Genomic DNA, 12,035 nt, shown 5'->3' with positions numbered 1-12,035 from the left:
TATACTGGCAGCAGAGCAAGCAGATGCCACACCAGCCATCTTCCTTCCACTTCAGCTGTTAATAAAATGTTTATTAGTCATGAATTCTAGCAACAGAAGTCACACCATAGAACAGTGTTTTAAGAAATTCCATCTATTCTTTTTTAAAAAGAAAAAAAGGTTCAGCTCTTGAGGTCTGTCTTATGATTACGGAGCTGGAAGTAAGCAGACCGGTGGTGTGGGCTGCTGTAGCTCTGAGGCTCAAAGGTGCTCACAACACTGGCAGCTTGCAGTTTCCCTTACAGGCAGTTACACTAAGGGATTTTTCGCACACCTGCTTTCTCTTCCCTCTCCCTGACCTCTACATGAAAGTACAGACATGACAAAAAGAAGCACCATTAATAAAGTAAATACAGCTTGAGAGGTTGAATGAATTTCTGGCTTCACTGCAGTAGGGAATACTTTCCCAGTTTTAAACGGGGCTAGAATCTAGCACACTGGAGTGAAACACAAATCAATGTACTGAATAGGTACATTTTCAGCCATCACTCCAGAACCTCTCCTGGCACACAGAAAGCAGACCCTGCCTTATCAGTATTTTGTAAAGTATTGTTGGTATGTGTGTGTGAGAGAGAAAACTGCAATGATTTCAAGATTTTTTAAGGTCTGAGAGACCTAAGACTATCCTAAATCTCTTAAACACAACCCTTGTGCTGATCTCAGCAGCCATGTCCAGTCTTCCTGGGCCAAATGCAGCTAATGAACAAGCACATCACTTCCTTTGGTAACTTTTTCAAAGTCGCAATTAAGATTGAGTCTTATTTCTTAACAAACTTTGCCTCTGTTCTATGTCAGCTCTTGGCTGGTGCTCTCCAAAGACTGGATGGGCAAGTAGCACATTTTTCAGTGCACCTCAGAAGTCTCATACAGCACCATTAAAACTGCTGTAGGTTAGAAAGAGTTAGAATTAGTGTGAAATACCCTGTCATTTATTTCAAAGGTGGCTGTTGGAAGCACCACCCAAAGGAACAAAATGTCTCTCAAGAATAAATTGTAAGAATCACAATTATGGGCTCTGAAATGCAGTGTGAGGTAAGTTTTCAAGTATTTTTTTTGTCTTATTCTGATATTCACAGGATCTGATAGAAACTAATTTCCAGCAGCTATATTTCTCTGCTTATTTGTACACCTGTGCTTGGAGGTATTTTCCCTGGTATTTAAATCCAGGGGAAAAAAGAGTTATGCCACTGCCTTTAATCCCTGACACCTCAGTACTTTGACCTCTTTGCCACAATGTTGATGTGATCATTAGTTAAATACTGCAAGGAAAAGGACATTTTATACCTCCCTCTATTACAAGTAAGGGATCAGGCTGGATCTGCAGTTTCCAACTGCAGTTTATACAGTTATACTTTTTATTTGCTCCTATTCAAAAGTGTTTACAGCTTTTAATTTGGAATTGTTCAACATACTTTTTGATCCCCAAAACTTATACAGGAGTTGATTACTTGACTGACTGAACACCATTAGGAACCATTAGGTCTCTCCAACTTGTGCTTTTGCTTATGCCCTATTGACAGAAATGGCACAAGGGTCAGAGCACATACGGCAGTTATCTAGTAGTCACTAAAAATTCAATATAAAAAAAGAGAACGCTGAAATCCACACAGCATGGGAATTGTTTTTACACTCTCAGTTGTGATTCTGCACAAGGAGACTGCAGGACTTTATGCACTTTTATTGCTGGAAATCATACACCCACAGAAATTAACTATTACATGTATTTCTCAAGTATACTATTAAAAATTGTCTTGGAGAATAGGAGTTTGGGCTTTAACCACAAAAACTTTGCTTTATGTACAAATGCTGAAGCACTCTGCTATTACCCAGAAGACAGGTATAAGCAAATCAAGCAATCATTTGACATGACACCTAAATCCAAGAGACACCAGCTGAAGTGCTCAATCACTTACTGGCACATCATCTCCTACTGGGGTGCAGCTGACAAGGTTTCTCTTTTGCTTTACTGAGGAAAATCTTCAAGTCAGATCGATGGAATTATCAAAATGCAGCATTAGACACTCTGAACCATGTACAAGGCCTGTAAATGTAGCTACAAATGACTGTACTTTATTTTATATCTTGTGACTCCAAATAAAAATTGTGAGCTAGTTGAAGGTGGGATCCAAGGTCTCTAAATGACCAGACTCTTGTGGCAAACTACTATGCTGCGTTTCTTTGGTCAGTTAGCCTGGCCAGGCGATCGCACTTCAACATCATCATGAGTACTTACACCTCCTGCTCTAGATGAAATAACTTTCACTCCCCTTTTACTAAGTTACCTCTTTGTTAACTCTTTGTTAACTTTGTTAACTGTTCATCTAAGTTTCTGATGTTGGTAGAAGGCTCTAAGGACAAAACCTGGATCTGCAGCTGTACTGCAAGTTTTGGGACTACATGACTCAATGTTGTCATGAATCAATGTATCAGTGCAGCTGTCCCTCAGTCATATAACCTGTGAAGTGAGATAGATCACTCAGTATGCAGGAGATCTTTGATGAGAAACTGCTGCATGCACAGTAATTCTCAAAAAAAGCTTGAGAACAATTGTATCAAACATCATGCAGTTAAACACCATTTTCAGACTAAAAACATGCAGTAAAACACAAGTGAAATGAGGATGCCACATACAAAATCATGTCATACACTGAAAACACCAACAACTACTAAATGGCATGAGCTCTGCTGAAGGTAAAAGCAAACTCCAAACAACGCAGTGAAGAGCTGTGTGGCATTAAACCACACAGCACAGAAGGGACTCTTGGAAGAATCAGTCTGATCCACTTTTGGTGGGACATGCATGTGCTTTAAATAAAATAAAAAATATTGACATTTTTCTCTGCAAGAAAGACACTTAAATAAATTTGGTGTCTTTTTCAGTTTATGATATTTACATGAGAAAGCCAAAGTACTGGCTAGCCTCTGCATTAGGAATATTACTGTGCAGTTTTATGTGGAAATCTTTTTTCTTTCTTTGAGGTTTCCCATTAAGAGCTCTTTAGGGTTATTAGTTCTGTTACCAAACAGAGTTCAAGAGAAACATCTTTATCTGCTTTAAATCATATACTGATTTTTGCAATTGGAACACATTAACTCAAAACTTCTTTTTTAGAGTTAGGCCCTCAATGCAATTATATTTAAATACTACATTGTGTCAGTCTAATTGATATACACACATTATATAAGTAATTTGCATGTGGAATCATTCTATGAGAAGATATAGAGCAAGGATTCCAAAACTTCTACACTTAAAAAAAAAAAATTAAGTTCATCATCTACTTTTAATTAAGAAAGGTATGATGGAGCAGAGACATATAGCTAGTACTTTGCCACCATCTATAATCTGCATATTCATAAAAAAATGTTGCTGAATGTGGCTATTGGTAGGCATTTAGAGCCTATCAATTTAGTCATTTAGAGGCAATTGCATGGAGGGAATGCAGAGGAATATTTTTTTAAAAATTCCTAGATTGCTGTCGAAGTTTGACGAGGGACCATGTTTTTTCTCCCGAAGTTTAATTCTTCTCATTGCACATACCAGAGATCAAATCTCACCTGAAATTTTACCTGTGTGCCTAGAACCAAGTATCCCAAGGACTGATCCTTGGCACAGGGGCCAGCTCGCACAGAACAGATTTCATCAATGTTATTTACCTCCTGAACCCCATAACAGGCTGATCACATCTAAAGTGCCCACCAGAAATGGTACCTTGCCAGTTCCTGAATTGAGCACAGGCCAAAATCTGTGCCAGCAAGTGTTCTAACAACCAACTGTACAGATGACTGAGCTACAGTGTCCCAGAAAACTTCCTGGCACTACCAAGTCTAGTGACATAGACTTAGTGTGACAGGCTTAACATCAAGCCTTTAACGTATTCATTTTGGTCTCAGTCAAAAATGTGATTTAACTTTTTTTAACCACCTATTTTAGGATGAAACAATCTCTAAATGAGTTTTTTCACTCTAATTCTGATTAAAAGAGGCACCTGACATCTCACAGAGTTATTGCTATTAAAGCAAGAGTAAAGTATGGGTTTTTATGACATTTAGCCTTGGAAGCATATTAAATATGGTACTAACAAAGCTGAAGTGTGGTCTTTGCAAATAAAAAACACATTTTACATGTTTTCTTGATGATCCAATCCAAAACAAGGTTGAAAACCTCTTATTTTTTAATGCACATTGAATTTTATACAAGCCTGTAATAGTCACAGTCTTCATGAAAAACTCCAGTTAAAGGAATTTTTGCTCTCCCTTTTTTTTTTTTATGACCCTCAAGATAAAAATGTTGTAGTATGATAATGTCTTGAATAACCTTTGTATAATATCCCTGAAGAGTAACTGAGACTTCAGGGTAGTCAAGAACAACGTAAGCCAAAAAGCTGTGCAAACAGGCAGAATTTGATTTGCAAAATGAGCATGAACAGCAACAATTGGTAAACAGAAGCTGCTTTGGCATTGGAAGGAGTTTAAAGAATGGATGTGTGGCTCTCCAACCTCCTCACTGTGAATTTACTGTGTATCAGTATATTCAAGTTTACGTTGTGGGGATAATTAGCACAGACACATCTTCTGTTAAGATCTTAGCAGTAACTTTCCTGGACTTTAAGGTCCTGGAAATTATGACATTTGCTCAGTATGCTCATAGGCAGCACAACTGTGTATTTCATCATTATTACATCACTCTTGATGTAACTTTTGTTTCATTTAGCTTCTTCAGGTTTCTGTGTGCATTTAAGATTAGTTCAAGCTACAAACAGCAAATCTATCACTAAAGCTAGTCTCTAAACCATTATAAAAATTCATAAAAATAGTGCCTCACAATTTGAAGGGTTTGCATCTGGTGACTAGTAACTTGAAACAGGGCAACTGAATTTTGCATAGCATTATTTTTTATTATCAGAATGTTGTGAAGTACTAGGTCTATCATAAAAAGAGGGTAGTAATTTCCCCTTCCAATACTTATTTCCCCGTCTTTAAAAACTATGTATTTATTTTTTTTTTTAATTTGTCTTTTCTGTTAATTCAATTACATTAAATTAAGTGAATTAAATTACATTATAAATATTGGCAGTTCAGTATAGTAGCAGTATCAGTACAATAGCATTTTGATTGAACACAATACTCTGAGTAAATCAAGACTTCTATTTTTTTGTTTTGTACAACTCTCAGTGATCTGTCCAAGAGTCAGTCCGTACTTTCATACCCTTTCTCTCCCCCTGTAGCAACTGAAGTCACTTATATGATACCAAATGCAGAGAACACAGCTCAAGTTCTACTTGAGCTTCTGATGTTTCCAATTTATGGGAAATATTCTTTTCAAAGAGAAAAGCTTATCAGGACAATCTATGATTTTAGAAGCTATAACTGTCCCTTTTTAAAATAGGAGATATAACATGTCTCTAGCAAATTCTACAATCAATGTAATGGGAATCACTTATTTGTTCACTTGACACATTATCTACTTGACATATTAAAGAGCTACCAGAGGTAAGTACTGACTACCTCCCTGATGCAATGTACATAACCAAAGGGAAAGTGGCAAAAAGAGGACTCTCTCTGTAAAGAAGGTACAGGAGTTATATGGGGGAAATTAGCAGAACTGGAGTTGGCAGTCACTAAAAGGAACAGAATAAAGGCAGCCGCTTAGGAGCACTGAGGAAATAGAAAACAAGGGCTGGATCAGTAAGTATTCACTGTATACTGCTAAACTAGGGGCCAAGAAAAAATTACTTAGGGTTGGAAAAAAATTAAGAGCAGAAAAATGCCAAAGCAAACAGTAAAAAGTAAGTATTGTTCAGGGAACAAGCTGTATCTTAGATAAATGAATAATTCAAAGCTTCATGATTTGTTTATCCAGGTTCAAAAATGCACATGGTAAAGACTGAAAGAAATCCAGACCATTACTGTGGGTTTTACATTATTGGATTATCACATTTTGAGGAATTGAGGCAAACAGGGGTTTTTTATTCAACTTCAGAGGATAAAATTTATAGATTCAGCATAAATGACAACCTTCTACAATTAGTTGGCAGATACAATGACCTACAGTTCTTCTTCAAGATCTCAATGTGTTTTTACTTTTTAAAACCAAAACACAACGCCCCTAATACACACACACAATCAACCTTCTTGCGTCACTTCTGAAGAACACATTTGCAGTTTATCAGTAGTTTCATTTGTTAAGATCAAGTGAGGTGAAAGGCACCAATAGAACATTCTTTAAAGAGAAACAAACTAGTAGCTTATCTTAGGTAAACATACTGTCACACGGGAGAACAAACTACTTGTATTTGTAAGGCCAGCATACTATGAAAAAAATTGAACATACTATGAAAAAAATTGAAAAAGAGCCCTAGATAAAACTATGCAAATATCTTTGTCCTTGTGTACCCTCTAGTGGCTGTCGAGGTTGTGCTGGCCTCACAGCACAACTAAGCAGGCAATTTCCTCAACCAGACAGAATCAAGAGTGCTTCCCTCTGCAACAGCTCTTTTAAAGAGACGGAGATTCAGGAGATCAGGGTTCTGAGCAGGCAAAAGTATGGATTATTTGAAGTTTAAAGTTTACAACAAATTCTGCCTTGTTAGTTTAATGAAGTGAACCAAAGTTTTCCACTCAAAAAGTGCCAAGACACATCAAGCTATCTACATAGCAAGCATTCAGAGCACGTTCCTGTGTATCTGTGACATATGTGCATGCTGCACACAAACTGTGGCAATGTCAGTAAGTTAAGCTGGGTATTAGTCTTCCAGAAGTCCTCTCAGGTGGAAAAAAAATCCAATATGCAGAGACTACATAAGAGCCACTTATGTATGAAATAGCAGTTCCAAACTATTGTAAAAACATGATTTAAACTAGAACTGGGTGTTTTGTCTGTATGTGCTGAAGAACTGGATTGCATCAGGGACAAAAACTGTCATCCAGCATAAGAACATTCTCCAAGCAAACAACTAACGTTTAATTTGGTTCAGCTTCAACAAACATAAAACACTTACAACAGATATTTCAAATAAACCCACTAAAAATCTCCACCCCTCACACCCAAACTCTCCAATAAATAAAAGCAAAGGTCAGCATCCTCGTCAAGGTACTAAGTCCTCCCCATAATGGAAAAAACCTCAAGTCAACTATCACTGCTATGATTTAGCAAAAGAATATAAATTGCCTTCTACTGTTTAGTGGACGACACAGCTGGTGAAATACAAAACAGTCAAAAAGAGAATATACAGAGTTTTTAGCAGCTCATATCTACTTCTTCATGAGCTCTAGATGCAACAGCTAGTTGCATCATTCAGCTAAAGATGAAACTCATTAAACAGTGTAAGAAGAAACACCTTGAAAACTGCTGAAGTGCTGAGCCTTCAACAAAACATTACAAAATTTGTGCAGGCGGGAAGTATTGTGATACTTCCCGTGATGCTGTGCCATTATAAATCAGGTACTCAAATTACCAACACGATGAAGGCAAAGGGTGGAGTAATTAGACTAGATACCAATTCCTATATACTACAAGAAAAAAAATCAAAATACTATCTTGAAATGATATGATATAATGCACATTCAAGATGAAGACTTCACAAAGAACAGGATGTACACCACATATGTACAACAAGTCAGACGTAAACTGAATCCCAGGCTACATGTACAACGGACATTATTTTTAATAGAAAGGTTCTCTTATCTTCAGTACAGCATATGGACAGAGCTGTCCAGTCAGTTCTGCAGATAACTGAAATAGTTTGCCTTCAGATACAGCAATTAAGTAGTCAGCAGCAAGAACACTGGCTCTACTGTACATGGCAGGTGCAGGTGTTTTTTCTGTACCCCAGATCAGAAAAAAAGCCATGTGACAGTATAGCCTAACCAGCTCTTTGCTTATGCTATTCACCTGCATCATATGTTCATAGGCAGAAATGCAAAAATCCCTCTTTCGGTGTTTTTACAGCTTGAGTTTAAGTTAGTCCTTTCTCCATTTTTGAAGAGAAAACCTGAACAACTGTGTGGCCAGTCATTCATCCCCATGCCTGAGTTTTGCAGTAATGCAGTACAAGCTTGCCATCACTTCCAAAACACTGCAAGAAAACAAAAAAAACAAGAGCTGTTACAATTATTCATGGGCTAGCATATACATGAGGCAAAACAAAAAGTCTTCCCATCAGATAAACACATCATGGAATATTGTCATGAGAAAGCTCCCCATTACAATGAGAGGCATGAAAACATACTGCACACAAAGGAATGCATTTCCAGAGAGTGAATGAAGTCACATCTCTTTGGATTCCATTTACACAGATCTGTGAATATCAAGTACTCTATATTAAATACAAGCTATTACTGCTAGGGGCAGTGAGAGATTTCAAGTGCCCAAGATGTGCTGACAAATCCTGCTAAATACATTTGGAAAGGATATTTAGGATGAAAGTTACCTCATAGAGAGTCCCTACTTCCTGGTCTGGAGATGGAGCAAAAGACTGGTTTACATATATGAACTGCAAGAAAATGAGAGAGAAGAGATAGAGATCACACAATGATCCCTCTGGGAACACAGAAGAATCATTCTGCAGTTAAAAGTTCTGTTATAATCTTTAAGCATATAACAGAATACGACCAATTACTATCTTCACTTCAGCGTAGAGGAGCAACAGGACCATGAGGAGTCCCCTCTGCTGACTTCCTTTTCCTGCAAGTTGACCCACTACTTTCCATACAGCTGCACAGAGTGGTTTAGCTCTTGCTCTTATTTCAACCCAAACCACTCATGCTATTCCAGATCTGCTCAATAAGAACGGCCATCACAGAAATTAGAAACATCTTAATCTATTTTCAAGCCACCCTTCTCACTTCCTGCTCTAAAAAATACATTTACATGTATAGGAGCTAATCCTCAATGACAAAGAGGGCCTTGAGATCTGCCATGTGAGGCAGCAGTGGGCACCAAGGTATTATGTGTTATTTCCAAATAAAAGATATAAAATTCCTAGGGCTTTGTTCTTCAAGTGTAGCCTTAGGCTTCAGCCACACAGGAAGGCTACATGTTCCCGGGGTTTTTGTCCTGAGACAATGAGATGACAGTCACTGAATCAAACTGTTGAGAATGTCCTTATCATTCTTCTTTGAGATATTAAACCAGAGAAAAGCAGATCCCTCATGATTTCCAGGTGAATCAGAATCAAAAGTGCATTTATGCCTATATACTTAAATAAGATCCTCCAAACCAAGAACAGAATGAATTCAGCTACACTTTAGTTAACTACTTTAATGAGTCTAGCTTTAACTGTATATCTTAAATAAAAACTTCGGACTCTATTGAGAGTTCAGTGCAGAGCAACAAAATCAGCGCAACTGTATTTCCAGGTCTTCTAGTGTTATCATGAGGCCACTTTGGCAAGTCACTTCCGCAGGAAGAAACTCATAAATAACACTGGCAACCTGCTGCCCAAGGACAAACACTTCCCAACTCCCCATTTTAAAAGCAAAATCAGTCCTATGACAGTAGCTAAACTGTTTTAGATGTGAGTTCTAAAGGAAACAGACATTCAGATTCAGAAAGCTAATCCCAAAAACGCTGGACTGCTTCTCAAATAGTCTCTATACCCAGTTCCACCAGGTACACGGTGCCTAGCAATATTTCCCTGGGACACATGGCTGCTCAGCGTGCACACAGCTCTGCCTGGCAGATACCAAGAAATACAGAGACTGCAAAAAGCCCAAAGGTCAGTGCTGAGCACATCCACACGGTGCTGCTGCAGCTCGCTCAATATTACGTCCTGGGGTCTAGTTGGGATAGTTCTCTCGGTGCTCCTACTCCAAGCTTCCAGCAGGCAGCTGTAGCCTGGATTCCAACAGTGTCTTCGCAGGGTTTGATAACGTGGGCCCTGCGCGCTCAGCCCCCGCCCGGTGCCCGCACGTACCAGCTGTTCGGAGGCCATCAGCTTGAGGAACTTCTTGATGAAGTCCACGAGGCCCTGGATGGTCCGGGTTCGCTCCACCGCCCACTTCTTGGTCCTCATGATGGGGGTGTCGCCCACGGCCTTCAGCAGCACATCAACTGCAGGGAGCGCCGCGTCACAGAGAGCCCGCCCCCCGCTGCTCATTGGCCCGCACAGCCCGCCCGCGACGCCCATTGGCCACCACGCCTGCCCGTCACCGCGCTCGCCCGCCCCATTACTTTTCTTTCTTGCGTCGCCCGCGGGCTCCTCGGTGCCCGGCGACCCGGCCGGGGGCGGGCCCGGTTCGGCGGGCCCCGCCGCGGCCCCGCCCGCCGGGGCCTCCTCGCCGCCGTCGCTCCGGCCGCCGCTCTGCGCCGCGGCGGGTAGCGGCTGCTCCTCGGGCTCCGCCATGATGCCGCTGCTGCGCGGGCGGAGGGAAGTGACGCCACGCGAGGGGCGGCCTCTGCTGCGCGAGGAGTTTTATCCCTCGTGGGACACCGCCTTCCCGTCACGTGACACGCCGGGAGTGTCACGTGTGATACGAGCCGTCCCGCCGGCAGCGGCCGCGCCCCGCCGGTCACGTGGTGCACGCTCCCTGCCGCCACCAGCTCGAGAGCAGGACCGGGGTGGGCAGAGGGACGGAGCGGGAGAGGGAGGAACGAAAAGAAAAGAGAAGAGGACACAACACAGTTCGTCCGGCCGCCGCCGCCGGCCCCCGCCGCCGCCCCACCATGATCAAAGCCATCCTCATCTTCAACAACCACGGCAAGCCACGGCTCTCCAAGTTCTACCAGCGCTATGTACGGGCGGGCCGCTGCTCGGCGGGGCGGGCGGGGGCCGTGCGATGGCCGGGCAGCGGGTTGTACGCGAGGCCCCCCCGGCCCGGCCCGGCCCTGCCGGCTGCGCCGGGCCCCGGGCAGCGCCGTGGGGAAAGGGACGGTGCTGAGAACGCGTACGTGAAGCTTCGGAGAAAGCCGGTGCTGTTTTCGCTGGGAGTTGCCTTTTTAGGAGCTCCGGAGGTGAAGCGAGGAGGGAGGGAGTCTCATCCAGCGGCAGGCTTGTCTCCGAGCTGCCGTGTGGAAGTGCCGCTGTAAGCTCTGCTATCCGGCGGGATGCTGCGTGTCTCTGTATTACGGCAGGACTGACAGAGCCGGGGAGATGAGCTCTTAAACAGAACCTTTTCTTTCGGAAAGTATCAGTGTTTTACGAAATTGTAGTTGACGTGAACAACGTAACGAACTAGAAAAGAGCATTCTTTTGCGTGGTGGAAGGCACGCAGCTCTGAAAATGCAGCACAAACGCTCAGTCTGAATGGAAGAAGGTGCAGTGGAAACTCGTGATTTAGTTAAAGGATAGGAGATTTTAAGATAATGTTTTGAGCGTACTGTATTTCCTAGCAAATAGGAAAGGTCTGCTTGAGCATTAAAATGCAAGAAAACAGTTGGTATTTCTTAAAGTAAACAACTCGTTTTCTAGCAGTGCAGTTACTTGGATTTGTGGCCCCTTTCTTGCAGTCCTGGTTATTAGAGAACTCATAGTTCATTGGAAGGGATGTATCTTACTTGCACACCTCAGAGCAGAAATGGTGACTGTGGCACTTCAGTTTGCATGGTCAGGTTTTGAATTAAAGGAATGTTACTGGTACAGGTCCTTCTTATGTGTGACTGAAGTAGAAGGGAAAGGAGATGAACAAGTGGCCAGAGGATACCAGATTTTTTCTTGTAAAGCCATTCTGATCTACTACTTTCATAACTGGTCTTTCAACAAATTCTCAATGCTTAAAGTAGGGTAATATGTTTCTATAAACAGAATGCTTTGAATAGCAAACTAAGAAACTTTCTGGTGTAGAGAAACAGGTGCAATCATATAGATTGTATTTTTATGTGTGATTTCAATAATGTGGATTTGTTTGTGGACCTTTTGAAGCTTATACATTCTTTAGTGTCAATTGAACTGGTACTGGAGGTAAATCTCAGGTTTTTTTTCTATGAGGGGATGCATCTCCTGCTTTCTAGAGAGATTAATTTGGTCAGATCCATGAAAGAGGTACTTCATTCATAATAT

General features: G+C 41.3%; 2 protein-coding genes across 5 annotated transcripts in view; one reads left to right on the top strand and one right to left on the bottom strand.

Moving 5' to 3' along the window:
• Positions 1-1,697: 1,697 nt before the first annotated feature.
• On the bottom strand, positions 1,698-10,447 carry ATG12 (autophagy related 12). Its single transcript, XM_053968856.1, has 4 exons — positions 10,211-10,447; positions 9,954-10,090; positions 8,469-8,531; positions 1,698-8,114 (listed from the first exon to the last, which is right to left on the bottom strand). The coding sequence occupies exons 1-4, from the start codon at positions 10,380-10,382 to the stop codon at positions 8,055-8,057; spliced, it is 432 nt and encodes a 143-aa protein (XP_053824831.1). The 5' UTR covers positions 10,383-10,447; the 3' UTR covers positions 1,698-8,054.
• A 79-nt stretch (positions 10,448-10,526) lies between these two features.
• Positions 10,527-12,035, top strand: part of AP3S1 (adaptor related protein complex 3 subunit sigma 1) — a 45,951-nt gene continuing 44,442 nt past the window's right edge. For 2 of the 4 annotated variants that reach the window (XR_008435438.1, XM_053968855.1), the window contains exon 1: positions 10,555-10,771. Coding sequence is in view for 3 of the 4 variants with exons in the window: in XM_053968855.1 (XP_053824830.1) it covers positions 10,703-10,771 (69 nt within the window). In the remaining variant the exon portion in view is untranslated. Of the gene's footprint in view, positions 10,772-12,035 lie in introns of all 4 variants that reach the window. The other 2 variants (XM_053968853.1, XM_053968852.1) reach the window with 2 other exon arrangements.

Source organism: Vidua chalybeata, chromosome Z (genome assembly GCF_026979565.1).
Source record: "Vidua chalybeata isolate OUT-0048 chromosome Z, bVidCha1 merged haplotype, whole genome shotgun sequence".
Taxonomy (NCBI): Eukaryota; Metazoa; Chordata; class Aves; order Passeriformes; family Viduidae; genus Vidua; species Vidua chalybeata.
Note: the sequence above shows the minus strand (reverse complement) of the source record. Positions and strands in the feature narration are given on the sequence as shown.

What these genes read in the sequence shown, in the direction of transcription:
- ATG12 (XM_053968856.1), bottom strand. Translation starts at nt 10,382, where the DNA reads ATGGCGGAGCCCGAGGAGCAGCCGCTACCCGCCGCGGCGCAGAGCGGC. An exon ending in TGATGGCCTCCGAACAGCTG is followed by an intron (nt 8,532 to 9,953) that starts GTACGTGCGGGC and finishes ATTTTCTTGCAG; the next exon opens with TTCATATATGTAAACCAGTC. An exon ending in AAGTAGGGACTCTCTATGAG is followed by an intron (nt 8,115 to 8,468) that starts GTAACTTTCATC and finishes GTTTTCTTGCAG; the next exon opens with TGTTTTGGAAGTGATGGCAA.